Raw genomic sequence first — 17405 nt, forward strand, 5'->3', positions numbered from 1 at the left:
TGTGGAGCATGATGAATTTCAATCCGTTCACATCAGTTGAATAAAGGTTATAATAAACAAAGTAATCAGTGTGACTTCTGAGAGAGACATTAATCAAACCTTGGACCAACACTTGCAAACTGTTTAGCCCAAGGACATCTGTACTCTATGAATCTTTTTTTGGATGGTGGATAGCTCCTGCCAGCAACAGAACAAACTCTTTTTTAGTGTGCTTCCCCTCCTTTCTATTTCCTAGTCATGAAAGAGTAATTACCATAGATTTGTTTCAATAAATAAAATTAAGTGAACAGTGCAGTTGTATTTAAACCTGGCAAAAAAAAAAGGAAGAAGGTAAACAAGGAGCAATAAATACAAAAAGAATTATTGTAATAGAACCAGAATGGAATTTTATAAATGGTTTATGTGCCCTAACTGGGTAAAGTAGCCCTTCACTTATCTGGAAGAATTACTTGCATTTTGTTGGTATTTAGGGTGGGGAGTTCTTCACTGTAAGGAGCTGTCCTATGCCTAGTGCATTACATAATATTCACCTCCTCTGACTCCTGGAGTATTAAATGCTAGTAGTTTCCCAAGACGATCTCTCCTCCCCTCCCCTGCTCTAGATCTGCAAATCCTTCAGGGAGATGGGTAAAACCACTGCCAATAGAGAACCTTGTTAAACAAAGACATGAATATCCACATAACTGAAGTTGGAATAATTTCTTTCCCCAAAATACAACTGAGGTTAAAAAAATTGAAATGACACCTAGTGAGGGGAGTACATTTTTTTCAGCAATTAAACCCAACATCTCACAGATTCTGTTTGGTAAAATGGATTTGAATGTTTCAATTCCAGGAAAGGTATTCTAGGAAAGACCAACAGACTTACGGCTAAATGAATGGATTGCTAGCTCTACCACTTTCGGTTGTCGTTATCACAGGCAAACTTTTCTAAGAAAGGGATAATGATATTCATGTCATAGGCTTGTTGTGACAATAAAATATGCTAATACATCTAACCTGCTTAGCCCAGTTCCAGGTACTCAGTAAGCTCTCACATGGTAGCTATGTTCTTAGTTACACTACTGACACTCAGGCTGATGAAAATTCCAAACTGAGTAGAACTATTTCTAGGGCAAAGCATGTTAGGTAAAATTCTGGAATTTGAACTTTAGGGGTGCTAGGTGCTTCAGTAATAAGAAGCTCTATCACACATGAAAAGGAGGGAGCTGTCACTAGTTACTGAGCTCTTCCCTATCTCCAAAGCAAAGCTGAAAGGCTCCCTCTATCCCCACAGACTGCTTGCAGGCTTTTTGTGACTTCATTCCTTCTCAAAAGAGTCCTTTGACGTCTGTTTTCTTTTGGATAAAAATGTGGTGTGGGAGGGGAAGAAGTACACAGTATAATTATAACCCAGCCTGGGTGCTCTCCACCCACTAAGGGAAATCCCATCCAGCCTCTGTGCCTCTACGGACAATTCCATCTGAGGAACTATTTTTAATAAAGAATAATATCTACAGCAAGAAGAGAACTGAAATATTGCCAGTATATCATTTATTATAAAAATAATAAATGAGATAGCCAGGAGGGCCTGAGCATCAAAATAATTTTTATTCTGTTTTTTAATATAATTGAGTTGGAGGATTTATTACATTTTATAAAGAAGATTATTATTCTTCATTGCTTCTTTGAGAATGGCAGACATCTGTATAGGATTATAAATTCATTTCAATATCTCTTTCTATATTTCTCTTGAATATTTACAGAATCTTCTTTTTTGGGTTGTTTTTGAACAAAGAAAGCACTGGCCTCATTATAAAATGCAGGTTATCTCAGGTGACTTACACAGTTTTTCAGATAACCAGTTTCAAGTACAAAAGGGGATAGGAACAATTGAAAACTAGTGCACCAAACAACTGGATGTACCTGACGTAGGTGTCATGCTATGCGGTTGAAGAAAGAAGCCATGACCAGAGTACACTTGCGTATTGTCCCATTCAAGAAGGAAATAATTGGCCAAGCACAAACAAGGAACTGAGAGTAAACTTTAGCTACACAACAGATGAACTATGTCAGGTTACAGAAAAAGTAACCTTATAAGAAGGTACAATGTAAATATTAGTTTATGGTGCTTGAAATTTGCTTTATAACAAAGAATTTACCCAAATATTCATAATTCCAATCATCTGTATTTTTCTTACAATTACAAGTTGTCCTAGTTGTATAAAAGTTTATATATATTTGTGGTCTGAAAGGGCTATTTTACATATTTTCAGAAGTCACTGGAAGCTTACTTATCTTGTGCCTAAAAACAAAGTAACTTAGATGTTACAAAATTTTAGAGTTAGCTTTCCTCTTTCAGCAAGTAAAATAAAGCCCAGAGATGTTGTACATCTTCCCCAAGGTCACAGAGGGCCTGTGTAGCAACTCCTTCCAGTTCTCTTTGAACAGATCTCATGGCTTCTGAGAATCAATGTTGCAAAGCTGCAATATGACAATCTGGGCAACAGGGTTAGCTTTAGTTTATATGTACAAAGCAAAGGGTTCTTACCTTTTTTTTGGGAAATCTAGACATGATGTAAGAAATTACATGGCAAATAGATAATGACAAAAATGAATCTGTTTGTCACAATGTTTCAAGGCAAGGTTTTAACTTCCATGAAAAGCAGATGGTTAAAGGAGTTAATGAACTAAGAAGCCTGACAACTTGTTTACGTGTCACGGCTCATAGATGGGTTCAAATGCTACAAGAAATGGGGAGCTATGTTGTGAACAATAAAAAATTAAAAATGATATTAGCCTTTTAACAATAGATTATTTCAATAATTTATTTTTGTTAATGATAGGAATATTTTCTCAGTAACTTCAAACAATTAATTTTGTAACAGCATATGATAAGTGAAAGCTAGATCTAGAAAGGTAAACACACATCATCATCTTCAAATTTCAGGGGGAAAAGGTGGCCCATTGGAAAAGGTGGCCATTGGTCACCTATCTTTTTTAACCAAACAATGTTGAAATAAGTAAATTTTGAATAGAAAACAGTGTCTGCTTATTTCAAATGTAAAAGTATTTTAATACAGAAAATTTCATTTTCTTCATCTATTTAGATGATATTACAGTAAAAGGGAGCATGTGGATTGTAGAACACAGCTAATGAAAACATAAGTAGGTGCAAGAAGAAATTAACTTTCCTACATGAAAGAAAATCAATGATCACATAAATTCAACATGATTATGATGACTGAAAGCAAAAATACAAAGTATAATATGATATTCTTAGTTTCTTGTTTGGCACGTATATTAATAAATTTTCAAACATCGAACAATGTAATATCAACATCTACTAAAACTAAATAGCACAATAAAATTCCTAAAGCTTAGTTAACTGTTAACATCTTAAAAAACCTAATTCCCATGTGAATTCTGTAACCAAGCATATTTCTGTACTGTGCAAACTCCTCAAAGCACTGTTGTTTTCAGGATTCCCCAGAATTCATAAGTATTTCAAAGTTAACTGGTGTTGAACCCCACAATTCCTTACTGAATTCAGTGGATCTTCTGAACAGGCCTTCTTTTTGAGAACATATGCATGTGCTCATCACAATTTTGAAAAGAATGGAAGACCTTCATACATGTCAGTTTTTAACTTTATCCAATCATTAATTTTCTGCAGAGTTGTTTTTTCTTGACTTAATATTTTTGCAACTTTTTTCATTTTTTGTTCATTTCTTTCTATATACTTCATCCCTTCCAACTGCAGCTGATCCAGTTTTTCATTTCGACTTTCATCAAGAGGTATGTTTTCACACATGACAGGGTTGAATCTAAAATAGGTGTCAGGCGGTAATAGGCCATCAAGCATTATATGGACTTCTGTTAAAACGAAAAAGAGGGTGAAAGGTGAATAAGAAAAGAAGGTATAAGGTGAGTTGTGAGTTATTCTACAATGATCTATTCATCATTATTTAAAACCATCTTCATTATAGGTACATTACAAAGATTTGCTCATTTCATTAAATAGGAGTAGAGAATTCATAACAATGAACTGAACTTCAAAATGAAATTCATCTTCCAAAAATACCTCATATATTCTGCTAAATTAGGATACTTGTTCTAGTACTCTCTTCTCTTTCCAAACTTGCTTTTTTTTTTTTTTTTTTTTTACATTTTGAGGATCATCTTTTTTGAGGTATAACTTACACACAATAAAATACACCTATTTTAACTGTATAATTTGAAAAAGGTTGGCAAACTTAGCAGCAAAGAATCATGACAAAGCATTTCAATCACCCCCAAAATTTCCTTCAAGTCCCTAAAAGTTGTTTCTCCCTTACCCTTTGCCTTTTCTACCATTTCATACAAACAGCATCCTAATTCTGTAGTTCTTTGTCTACCTCCTTTCTCTTGGCAAAATGCTTTGATACTCATCCATATTGTATCATACAGTGTTCTTATTACTGAGTAAGTGTTTCATTATGTAGCTTTATCAGATTTTGTTCTCAGTTCTGGTTCTGGCTCTCTTCAGTTTTTAGCTACTAGGAATAACCCTGCAACAACATTTACATTCAAGTCTTTGTGTGGACATATTATTCCATTTCTCTTGGATAAAAACCTAGGAATGAAATTCCTGGGTCATATGGTGTAAGAGTATGTTTATTTTTTTTTTTTAAGAACTGCCATACCATTTTGACATTCTAGAGGGTTTTTAGCAATATTATGTGGTTTTAATTTTCATCTAATGATTAAAGGTGCTGAGAAGCTTTTCATCTTACTTATTAGTCATTTGTCTTCTTCAGTGAAGATTCTTTTCAAATCTTTGGCCCACAATTTCTCCATTGAATTGATTGTGTTCTTTAGATACTCTTTCATGTTGTGTGTGCTTGTGTGCACACATACACGAGGTTTTACAAATATTTTTCTTTCAGTCTATGGCTTGACATTTCATTTTATTAAAAGTATTTTTTTGAAAAGCAAAGTTTGTGAACTGAAGTTCTAGTTTAACTGTTGTTTCTTTATTGGTTCATGCTTTTTGTGTTCTATTTTAAAAATCTTTGCCTACTCAAGGTCATTAAGATTTTCTCTAGGGCTGGGGTTGTGGCTCAGAGGTAGAGTGCTCACCTAGCATGTGTGAGGCACTGGGTTCCATCCTCAGTACCACATAAAAATAAAGGAAAGGTATAGTGTCCATTTACAACTAAAAAAAATACTAAGAAATGATTTTATTCAGCATATCCATCTAGAAGTTTATAGTTCTTACATACTTTAGGTCTATGATCTATTTCAAGTTAATTTTTATATATGGTGTGAAGGGTAAAGGTTCAACTTTTTGGACACAGGTATCTAATGGTCTCACCATTCATTGTAAAAGACTATCTTTCCTCATTGAGTTATCCTGGCATCTTTATAAAAACTCTTTTGAGTTTACATAATGGATCAATTTCTGGACTCCCTGTTATACCCTATTGATCTTTATGTCTCTCTCTCTTCAAATACTATAGTTCCTAACTATAGTCTTATAGTCTTGAAATCAGAAAGAGTAAGTACTCCAATTTTCTTCTTTTTCACTATTGTATTGGTTATTCTAGGTTCTTTGGAAAATATCTGCATTCATTTATAGTGTTTGTTTATTTCTAGCCTCCCAAAAGTCAGTGTGGATCTTCATAGGAATTGCACTGAGTCTACAAGTCAATTTGTAATCTGATACCTTAACAAGGTTGAAATTTTCAAGTCATTAGCATGGTGTATCTACTGATTTATTTTGGCATTTAATTTCTCAGTAATGTACAGTTTTCAATATTTAGGTCTTGCACAATTTTTTATGTAGCTAAGGGTTTAAATTTTTTTAGTTATAAATGGACCCAATACCTTTATTTTATTTATTTATTTTTATGTTGTGCTGAGGATTGAACCCAGTGCCTCACATGTGCTAGGCAATCTACCATTGAGCCACAATCCTTGCCCTAATATTTTTGATGCTATTATAAATGATATCTATTGATCTATGTACATATCTATTTCAGTTTCCAAATGTTCACTGCAAGTATGCAGAAATACAATTGACTTTTGTTTATTGACCTTGTTCTTCAACTTTGCTAAACTCAATTTTAGTTTTAGTAGCATTTTTATAGATTCCTTTAGGATTTTCAACGTAGACAATCATCTTGTCCATATAAAGTTTTAATTCTCATGTCTTTCATTTCCTTTATTGCCTTACTGCATTGGAACAAACTTTCAGAGCAGTGTTGACTAGAAGTGGTAAGAACAGACTTCTTATTTTGTTCCGGATCTTAGGTGGGGAAAGCGTTCAGTCTTCAGCATTAAATATAATGTTAGCTCTATTTGTTTTATCAGGTTGAGGAAGTTCCCTTCTGTTCCTAATTTGCTCAGTTTTTATCATGAATATATGTTAGATTGTCAGAATCTTTTTCTGCATTTACTGAGATGATCATCTTTTTCATTTTTTAGGTAAGATCATGAAGACACTAATTTTTTTGATTGTAAAACAATCCCATATTTGTGGAATGAACCCTAGTAGTGCATATTGTGTGTATTCCTTTTAATATATTTGATGAATTAGATTTATTAGTATACTCTATGGATTGCTGCATGTATATTAATGAGAAATACTGATTAGACTTTTCCTGGGATTTTTAAAAAATAATGTGTTAGTATCAGGGTCATTCGTGCTGGCATTTAAAATAAGCTAGGGAGTATTCCCTCCTTTTCTATTGTCTGCAAGTATTTACAGAGAACTGTTTATGGAGAACTGCAAGTATATTTTTGTTTCAGATACTGCATTTTTCTATTGTCTCCTTCAGCTTAGTGAACATAAGACAACTTTCAATAGCGATTATAATATCCTTGTCTGCTAATTCTGTCATTGGTTTAATATTTAAGTCTGTTCCAATTGTTGTTTGGGTTTCTTTAGATTAAGGGTTGTCTTTTCTTGCTTCTTTGTATGCCTGGTAATTTTTTTAATGAATGCCTGACATTGTGAATTTAACATATCTATACGCTGGAATTTGTTGAATTTCTCTAAATATTGTTGGCTTTTAAGCCAAAAATGATATTAATTGGATTTGATGTGCATTTGTGTGTGTTTGTGTGTGTTTAGCATTTCTTTTAAGCTCTGATGTAACCTGGACTCAATCTGATTTTTTTTTTTTTTTAAGTTTGTTAGGGTGGATACAGAACATTTCTTCTAGAGCTAATCTGATGCTACTACTACTTCTGTGGACTCTACCACAAATCCCATGAATAACAAGGTCTTTCTTGTTGATGGAAATTCAAAAAAAAAAATTCAAAAAAAAAATCAGAAGCTATTCTGATTCCATATGGGCTCCAAGTATTATTCTGTCTAATCCTTTTTGGTGGCTCTTTCTTCTGCCTTGGGTAGTTTCTTCACGTGCAGGCACAGATCAGTATTTGGCCAAAGACTCAAGGGGACTTTGCTGCATGAAGCTGCTTCTCTAGGGTATTTTTCTACTAATTCTTGTTTCCTTTAACTCTCTAAACTCCAAATTCTGTTTACTGAACTTCAAAAGACTGATCTATTGTTTGGGGTTCTCCCTCTATGTGCTAAGTATAGAAACTCTTCAGGGAGCAAGCTGGGTAAACATGGTGATTACACCTCATTCCTTCTCTCAGAAATCCTTTTTTTATGTTGCCTGTCATCTAATATGTGAAAACTACTGTCCTGTCCAATTTTCTAATGGTAGAAGGAAATATCTGGGCCCCATTATTTTATGATGGCAAGAGTAGAAGTCTTAATCCTCCTTTAAAATGTCCAAGGGCCATATATCCAAGACCAAGTTTAATTTTTAATGTCATTCTATACCAATCTATTTTAGTTTCCTCATTGTTCCTAATCCATACTCTTAAATTATATACATTCACTAATTAGTAACTGATTATGTATTAGGCTGACTCACATGAATTGATTATGTATTAGGTTGAAGCACAAGAATTTACTGTCTTTGCAGGTAAACAACAATCTAGTATCAGTAATTACATGCTTCAATAAAATTCTTATTACATCTTTTTCTAAGTTAACTAACATTATTAAACTATCATGCACTTGTATCATTAAGTAGAGTGTAAGTACACTGAGGCAGCATTTCATATTTCTAGAAAATTCCAAAAGGGTCGATTACATGGTTTGCAGGAGGTACTGACTTCAGTATTATGAGATTGACAGATTAAAGCTGTGTCTCAGCAGATGCTAACAGAAAGAATATTTTATTGAATTATCAGAGAAATGCAAAATAAAATCAGAATGAGATACCAATTCACACAATTAGGCTGGCTATTAAAGGCAAGAGATAACAAGTGTGGATGAGGATGTGGAAAGAGAGAACCACTGTGTACTGTTGGTGAAAATGTAAACTGGTACAGACATATGTAAAACAGTATAGAGGTTCCTCAAAAAACTAAAATTAGAACCACCATATGATCTAGCACTCTCACTCTGGTTATACATCCAAAGGAAATTAAATTAGAATCTTGAAGAGATATTTGCATTTGCCTGTTCACTGCAACATTATTCACAATAACTGATACATGGAAATAACACTGGGATATTACTCAGCCTTAAAAAAAAAAAAGCCCAACCATTTCTAATGACACAGATGAGAGTGAAGAACATTAAACCATTTGAAATAAGCCAGACACTAAAAGACAAATATTGCATGATATCATCCTATATACAGAATCTAAAACAGAGAAACAGAATAACACGGTAGTTGCCTGGGGGTTGGGGATGTGAGGATGTTAGTCAAAGAGTATAAACTTCGTAAGATAAATATGTCCTATGAATGAAATGTACAATATGGTGACTATAGTTAATAATAATATATTGTATGCTTGTATGCTTGAAATTTTCTAAGGGAGTAGGATCCCACAAAATGGTAACCACATGGGTGATGGATATGTTAATTAGTTTGGCTGTGAGAATCATTACATAAGATGGACATATTAAAACACCATGTTGTATACCTTAGTATATAAAGTTTTTATTTGTTGATCATAATAGAGCTGAGAAAAAAGAATATCCTATTAATTTAACAGCAAAATATCAGATGTTAAAAAGTCCAATTTATCTGTTTTTTGTTGGTTTTCATTTAAAGGATAAAGGCCTTAGTGGGGAGTTGAAAACCCTCACTTAGGATAATGATATAGTCAATAACATGCTGATATAAAAAGAATGATATTTAAAAATGTTAAATGATGATTTTAAAAAAATTTAATAATATATTTCACACACATAAAAATAAAACAGTACTACAAAGAATCTAAAACTAAAGCTAGAAATTCAACATATACCCTCTGACTGCCCAGTACATGGCATGCCCTGGAATCAATGGTAAACTGGGTAAGGCAAAGTAAACTGCTGGGGATGGAACCTTAAGCCTTGCACATGGCAGGTAAGTGCTCTACCACTGAGCTACACACTTGTGGGACTAATAAATAAGTAAACAATTATATATGTAATACATATCCATATTCCTCCAAGAGAAAAACAAAAACAAACAAAAGAAAGAAGACTAGAAGCAGGGTAAGTGTTTAGGGTAAGATGGTAAGGAAGTTGGGAAAGTGGCCAGAAAAGGTCTCTCTGAGGAAATGATATTTGAGCAGAGACCTGAATGAAGTAAGGGTCAAGCACATACCTGGGGAAAGAGCAGTACAGCAACTGCAAAGGCCCTGGGACAGAAGAGTTCTTAGCAAGTTTGAGGAACAGTAAGAATCAAAGAGTGGCTTAGAGAGGAAGAAGGGATGTACTCAAAGGCTAGGTCTCACAGTCTAAATTTCAGTGAGAGAGGCTGTTGAATTTTGTTCCCTTTAGGAAGTCTACAGTGTTTTAAGGAAGAAGTGATTTGATTTACATGTTAGATGGATTTTAAATGGATTCAGGAAGAGTGGAAGCAAGTATTTAATTCCAGTTTGCCTTCACTGTAATGTACAAAGCTGCTCCCCCTGACCTTTCAGTTGCAGCCATTTTCCCCGCCTCCCAACCACTTGTCAATCTGTGAACATCCTAGCTAGCTATTGGTTCATCAGTCAGCTTGCAAGTATCCTTCTCTGATATTGGTCCCCTGTTAGCCCGGGAAATTCAATTGCTGTACTGTAGCTACCCCACCATCTTTTCTCATTCTTCTCTCTCTCCTCCTCACTTTCTCTATCCTCCTGGCTTTCACACTCTTGCGTGCGCCCTTTCTCATTCCCTTTCTTTTCCTCTCATTTTCTCTCTTACCCTGCAGGGAGACACTCTGTTTGCTTAATAAACTCCCTTATGTGATTTCCCATGTCCGACGTGGTTTCCGTGGGATTCCTTACATTCACATTACTGAAAATCTAATTCCTTAAGTACTCTAATCTAATTCCAGAAGTACCTTCACTGTTATTATGTGTATATTGAACCAAACTGACTCCTTTTGCTGCCTTTTGCTTTCTTATCTCCATCTAGGGTTTTGTGCCATTCCTACAATTTCTAAGGAAGCTCCTAGGTGGAAGCAGTCTCTCTATTCAGGGTAACTCTAATGAAATAAGAGTGAGGAAAATGGAAAACAAAATACTTGCTCCCATGTGCTTTCTAAGCCCACTATACAGATATAACACACTCTTAGGAAGTTAAGATCAGCATGTTCTATCTACCAAAAACTAAATATATGCTGAAGTGTCTCAAAGTAGCACAGAAACAAACTAACCTTCTGTGTCTGTAGCACTGTTGATAACATTAGAAAGTTTGGTTTTCAGGCTTGTGTATGTCGTAGTATTTCTCACATCACTCTCGTAACGTCCAGTGCCCAGGGATACTATGCACTCCAGTGGGACATCCGGCCAAAGACATTTACACTCATGCATTGCTAATGCTGAAGGGTTATTCAGAAGTAAACCTCCATCCTATAAGAAAAAGTTAAAAAAGAACTCTTAAAAGTGAAACTACAGGTCATAAACATGAAAACAAAAATTATATTTTAAAAAGACTGGTATGTTTATACATGGAAAACTGAACTATATAATAAAGTATTTAAAAACAAGAGGTTCCTTTACAATGAATTTATTTCATATATTCAGCTGCAAACCCAACAACCACATGAGGAAATTTTGTATTAAGTTTTCCTTTCCCATTTTGAACAACTTCTTGTATTGCTTTGTGTATCTTTTTGTCCCCAAAACACTGAATTGAACTACTTTTTAAAGGCACATTGTTTTTGGTGGTTAATGTATGGCACATTCTTGGTATGTTCTATATAAAGTTAACAGAAAACAACCATGGTTCCACCAAAAAATTGAAAGTATTTCTTCTCTCACAAGTCAAATATAGCTAATTAATTCTAAATTATTTGAAATTTTATCAACAATACAATTTCAAGGTAGTATATCTAAGATAATGCAGTTATAACCTAAGCAAAATAGGTGATACTTTATATTTCTAAGCATTTATCAATAATCACGATTACTCTGAAGAATTCAAAAGGAAAGAAGGTAAAATATGCTAGCGAAGTACTGCAAAATGCAACAAAATAAAAGTCTTTAAAATTATAGGCAAACTATTATGGGATGCATTGTACAATTATATTAAAATATTCTAAATTGTTAATATCATGTTTTATTTAAAATTTAGGGAAATATATCTAATTTAAAATAGTTTAAATGACTACTCAGGCTCTTTTCCCATATACATCTAGTAATATAGTTAAATGCTTATCACCCCTAAACTCCTAAACTCAGAGTAGCATAACAGTAAATACATAGCAAATAGCAGAATCCTAAACTAAATATATCAAAGAGCAAGTTAAGAATGTGAGAATTAGGTCTGGGGATGGAGTACTCGTCAAGTGATACATAGCATATGATACCCAGGATTTAATCCCTAGCACTGCAAAAAAAAAAACCCAACCAAACAAACAAACAACAACAACAAAAAAAAAAAAACAAGAAGTAGGCCTTTGGCTTTCTCTGGTATCAAGTACATGGTTTCAGTTCACTGAGAAAAACCTAAATGATTACCTGTGTACTCTATGGCTCACCAAAAAGTTTATAATGCCTACAGCTTTAGGGACTGCTACCATTATATGCAGAGTTTGAAGCCCCTGAGCTGAGCCTGCATTTGCTGAAACCAATCACCTTGGATGTGGGACAAGATTTTCTGAACATTAGGCCCAGTTTCCTCAAAGAAACAGCAGAGACCAAATTTGCATGCCATTCTGAACTCCACTGTGCCTTCCATTCTCTGCTTCGGTCCCATTCACGCAGCTCTCCTCTTCTCCCATATCCTAAACCCTCCCCTGTGCTCTTACTGAACTGTTCCGCAGTTCAAACTCCCAGTGTAATCTCTTCTGAAAGCGCTATCTTCCTCTGCCTTCACAGAAATGTGGCTTTTCCCTGATAGTACTTCCAGGTATCTCAGGGTTGGGAGTATACTTCTTTCCACCTCAAGTCATTATCTTACCCCATGTGACTTCAACATATTTTATAACTCCTTGGAATCTCAATTCTTTAATCCTCTTATCCTTAAAATGCGCTTATTCATTTATTCTTCAAGGTCACACATCAGATTAATAAAATAAATGAAATTATTTAGTAGTATTCTCTAGGTCTGATTTCTTTCATACAAAATGTTTCTGACATTTATCCATATAGTTGTACTTGTAATTCATTCCTCTTGACTGCTGAGTAATATTTCATTACTTAGATATACCACAGTTAATTCACCAGTTGAAAGGAACTATTTTTAAATTTAGCTTTCTTTCCAATCAACAAATGGGCTAAGGAAATGAACAGACACTTCACAGAAGATCTACAAGCAATCAACAGATATATGAAAAAATGTTCAACATTTCTAGTAATAAGAGAAATTCAAATCAAAACTACCCTGAGATTCCATCTCACCCCAATTAGAATGGCGATTATCAAGAACACAAGCAACAATAGGTGTTGGTGAGGATGTGGGGACAAAGGTACACTCATACATTGCTGGTGGGGTTGCAAATTAGTGCAGCCACTCTGGAAAGCAGTGTGGAGATTCCTCAGAAAGCTTGGAATGGAACCACCATTTGACCCAGCTATCCCATTCCTTGGCCTATACCCAAAGGACTTAAAATCAGCATACTACAGAGATACAGCCACATCAATGTTCATAGCTGCTCAATTCACAATAGCCAGATTGTGGAACCAAACTACTAGATATCCTTCAATTGATGAATGGATAAAGAAACTGTGATACACACACACACACACACACACAATGGAATATTACTCTATATAAAGAATAATAAAATTATGGCATTTACAGGCAAATGGATGAAATTGGAGAATATCATGCTAAGTGAGATAAGCCAATCTCAAAAAACCAAAGGACGAATGATCTTGCTGATAAGCAGATGATGACACATAATGGTGGGTGGGAGGGGGGCAAGAATGAAGGAAGGAGGGACTGTATAGAAGGATAAGAGGGGTGGGAGGGGTGGGGGGTAAGGAGAAAAATAACAAAATGAATTAAATACCATTACCCTATGTAGATGTATGATTACACAAATGGTATGCCTTTACTTCATGTACAAACAGAAACAATATGTATCCCATTTGTTTACAATAAAAATAAATTTTAAAAAATTTAGTTTTCTTTATAAATCTATTGAAAGTCATAAATTGGCTAGGTATTTGTACTACTGAACTTTGTAAAAACTGACTTGAGTTTTTTAAATGGAGGTAATAATTATTTCCTAAAGACTTTTTAAAATATGAATTTTAATCTTTCAACTTTTTCCTTTCTTTTAAATTAATAGGACACTAGAATGATATTCATCTCATAGCAGAGGTAACATTTAATTGTAATTCAGCCAAAAAATCATCAAACATTTTATCTTAAAGTCTACATTTGTTACACTCTTATCAACTGGATATTTAAGACAAAATACTTTTCCATTATTATATTTATGTCTTTTTTTTTTTTTTTTTGGTGCTGGGGATCGAACCCACGGCCTTGTGCTTACAAGACAAGCACTCTTCCAACTGAGCTATCTCCCCAGCCTCCATTATTGTAAAAGCCTGTAAAGAGGCTTAAAAAAGACAAAAAGAAAAAAAAAAGGGCAAAAAAGGTTTAGCAAGAATTGATAATAGCAAAATCAATCCCAAACTTAAAAACTTCCAGGTTTCTAATGGTTTCACTAGCCAGTTTTCAAAGTAAATTTCTGTTCTTTGCAAACTTTTTATCAAAGTAGTACAGTAATTAAGATTTTTGGTATTGATTCTAGTGTAGTGGTGAGGCATACCATCCCTTAAGTTTTGCTTATATTAGCTTACTCCTGTCAGACACCTCTTCTACTGGTAGGTCCTTAGGCTGTTATGTCTATGGTATTTCCTATAGCCTTTCCGTTCACTTGAGTATTTTTATTTATGAATATTATTTACTATGGACTTGGCACATGCCAGGCACAATGCTAGGTGCTAAGAACTGGAAAAATGAACTGACTAATTTGCTAATTATCTTTTACACAAATACAGAGGACTGTGTCTTAACTCTAGTACACTGTATGTTTGCTTAATAGCCTACAATGTAGAGTTTTTTTTTTTTTTTTTACTTTTAATGTATATTTAATCATTTCATATCATAAATCAGGACACCTGCCAGGAACTAACGAATGGATAATATCAATAACTCTTCTCAGCTTTTCATTTTTTTTAGTTTAAATTTTATTGTAGTAAACTACATGTAACATAAAATTGGTCATGTTAAAGAGTAAGATTCAGTGGCAATAGTTACATTCAATCATTCCCCATTCCTCCTTCCCATTCTCATTCTCTCTCATTTTTTGTAGCACCAGGTATAGAACTCAAGAGCCTCAAACATTCTAGGTAAGCAATCTGCTACTGAGCTACATCTCCAGCCCTGCCAATCTCATTCTATCCCTAATCACCTATTCAATCTTTATACATCAACTCAGTTGACAACTTCTTTGTAAAGATGACCCTGACAGAATATCTATACTACTTCTCAAAACTGTATGTATTTTTATTAGTGAATTTACTTTATCTCATTTTATAACCATGTGTATAGTCTTCTAGTCAGAGTTATTTGAGGACAGGATCCAGGAAGCACAAATAATATACAATCTATTATTAAAAACCTATATCCTTCCCAGCTAGCACAGTATTTCGCACTGAGTCAGGACTCACTACATTTATGTCTAGTTATAATGAAAATTATTAGTTGTGACCCAGCACAGACATAATTTGGTAGGTGTTGGGCAGGCTCTTCCTGCTAAAAACATACTTCACCTACAACACTTATATGAAACTTTGTCCATTTTTTAGGTTAATGTATCCTAAGCTATGAACATAATCTTTTAAAATATCAACAAAGTCAAAGAATGATATATTAGAAGCTGTCATCAGTGTGATGGCTTCAAGTGTACTTTCGTGGTAGAGCACATGCTTAGCATATACGAGGCCCTGAGTTCAATCCATCCTCCCCTCAAAAAACCCTTTAGAGTTAGACCATTTTTCACATTCTTCCTTTAAAGATAGGAATGAACAATTTAATGTTGGAGGTGAAGATGGAAAAAGAGGTATGTGTAAAAAGTACTACTTCAAGAAAAATATGCTACTACTTGGGTAGGCAGGAGTAAAGGAAGCCTAGTCAAAAAGAATTCATCCTACTTTACCATTTTCTAGAACACATAACACACTTTGTAAGTACTATAATAATATTCTTCTTTTTATAGTCAAAAGCAAATGAAATCTTCCCATCCATCTTCTCATACCTCTTAATTACAGCACTGCTTTCAGTAACTGCTCAAATAGAACATTAACCTATAATTTATATTCTACCTGGCTCCAAAAAGGATATAAAGTAACTTAAAATAAGACATATGTCAGACATGACAGTTAAAAGGGATTTTAAAAATGAGACTGGAAATAATTGAATATAATTATTCAAAGGATTTAGGATAAGAAGGTTGTAGTAAGTACTGTGAGTTAGTGTTAATTTTGAAAACTCCTGAAGGATCAGAATGAAGCAGGAAATTCATCTGAATTTTTTTCTTTAAGCAATCATGATCATTCACACTTCAGAATATTCTTTTCTTTTCTTTCAGTACTGGTGACTGAACCCAGGGCCTCATGAGCAGAAGGCAAGCGCTCTACCACTGAATTACAACCCAAGTCCTTAATAAAGTTGAGACATATTGCTAAGCTGCCCAGGCTGACCTGGACCTTGCAATCCTCCTGCCTCAGGCTCCTGAGCAGCTGGGATTAAGGTGTATGCCAAAACGCCTAGCTTAGAATACTCTTATCTACCTTTTAAGTTGTTTTTTGAGGGGAAAAAAAACCCCATGTCTTCTTCCTCAAGTTTTGGAAGAAGAGACTAGAAACTATTTACTTAAGTAGGTTGTTTAGATTCAGATTTCACTTGAATATTCTTAAGTGTGCCAATTTTTCTGGATGATTTACATGAAATTACATCCTCTGTTTACACCGTTATGTACTTTACAAAAATTTATGTAAGGAACTTTTAAAACCTGTAGCTCATAATAAATTGAATGGTTTGGTCATCAATATAAAAATGGCAAAGCATGAAAAGAAGTATCACTAGTCTATCTGAAATAGAAAAAGAACCACTGAGTTACTTTATTACACACAAATACACGCACACATACACACACACACACACACACACACACACACACACACAAATTCAGGAAAGACTGAATTAAACATCTGAACTACTTTTCCTTCTTAGATAAAGAATAAAGAGAAAATGAGAAAACTTTTTTTTTTTTTTTTTGGTACTAGGGATTGAATCCAGGGGTACCTAAGCACTGAGTCACATCTCCAGCCCTTTTTAAAATGTTATTTTGAGACAAGGTCTCAATGAGTTGCTTAGGGCCTCCCTAAATTGCTGAGGTTGGCTTTGAACTCCAGATCCTCCTGCTTCAGCCTCCCAAACTGCACCATCCAGTTGGGCAAGCTAACTTCTTTTGAAATCTGGAAACCTTGGATCCCAAAACACAGTTATCCAAATTCATTATTTAAGTATCTTGCTGATATCTGGCTTAAGTGAGAAGTTTGTACCATGATGACCATCTTACAGTTATAACCTACACTATTTTAAACACATTGTCTAAGTTAGTTTTCCACTTATGACATGGCAAGAATAAAATAAGAAAGGGTGAAGTAGTTGTTAAAGACAGCAAGCTACCCATTAAAATCAACCTTTGCAGTGACCAATAAATCCTGAAATCAATGTCAGAAAGAAATTCAACAGCCAGCACTTGCTGCCCTGAGGGGGTAGAAGGAAAATAAAAGAAAGGCAAGTAGGGAAGTGCCCTACATTATTCAACAATGACTGATTTGATCAAGTAGGAAATTGTTTGAAATGACTCCAAAGACAAAATGTGTTAACTACAAAGATTATATTACTT

At 34.3% G+C, this 17405-nt stretch overlaps 1 protein-coding gene across 2 annotated transcripts in view; it reads right to left on the reverse strand.

Moving 5' to 3' along the window:
* Positions 1-1568: 1568 nt before the first annotated feature.
* PNPLA8 (patatin like domain 8, phospholipase A2) overlaps positions 1569-17405 on the reverse strand; it is a 49555-nt gene continuing 33718 nt past the window's right edge. For both annotated transcript variants that reach the window (XM_079149350.1, XM_079149351.1), the window contains exons 9-10: positions 10686-10881; positions 1569-3855 (exon numbers count right to left, since the gene is read on the reverse strand). In XM_079149350.1, the coding sequence (XP_079005476.1) occupies positions 3581-3855; positions 10686-10881 (471 nt within the window). In that variant the 3' untranslated portion in view covers positions 1569-3580. The remainder of the gene's footprint in view (positions 3856-10685; positions 10882-17405) is intronic.

This window comes from Sciurus vulgaris, assembly GCF_902686455.1.
Source record: "Sciurus vulgaris genome assembly, chromosome: 8".
Classification (NCBI taxonomy): Eukaryota; Metazoa; Chordata; class Mammalia; order Rodentia; family Sciuridae; genus Sciurus; species Sciurus vulgaris.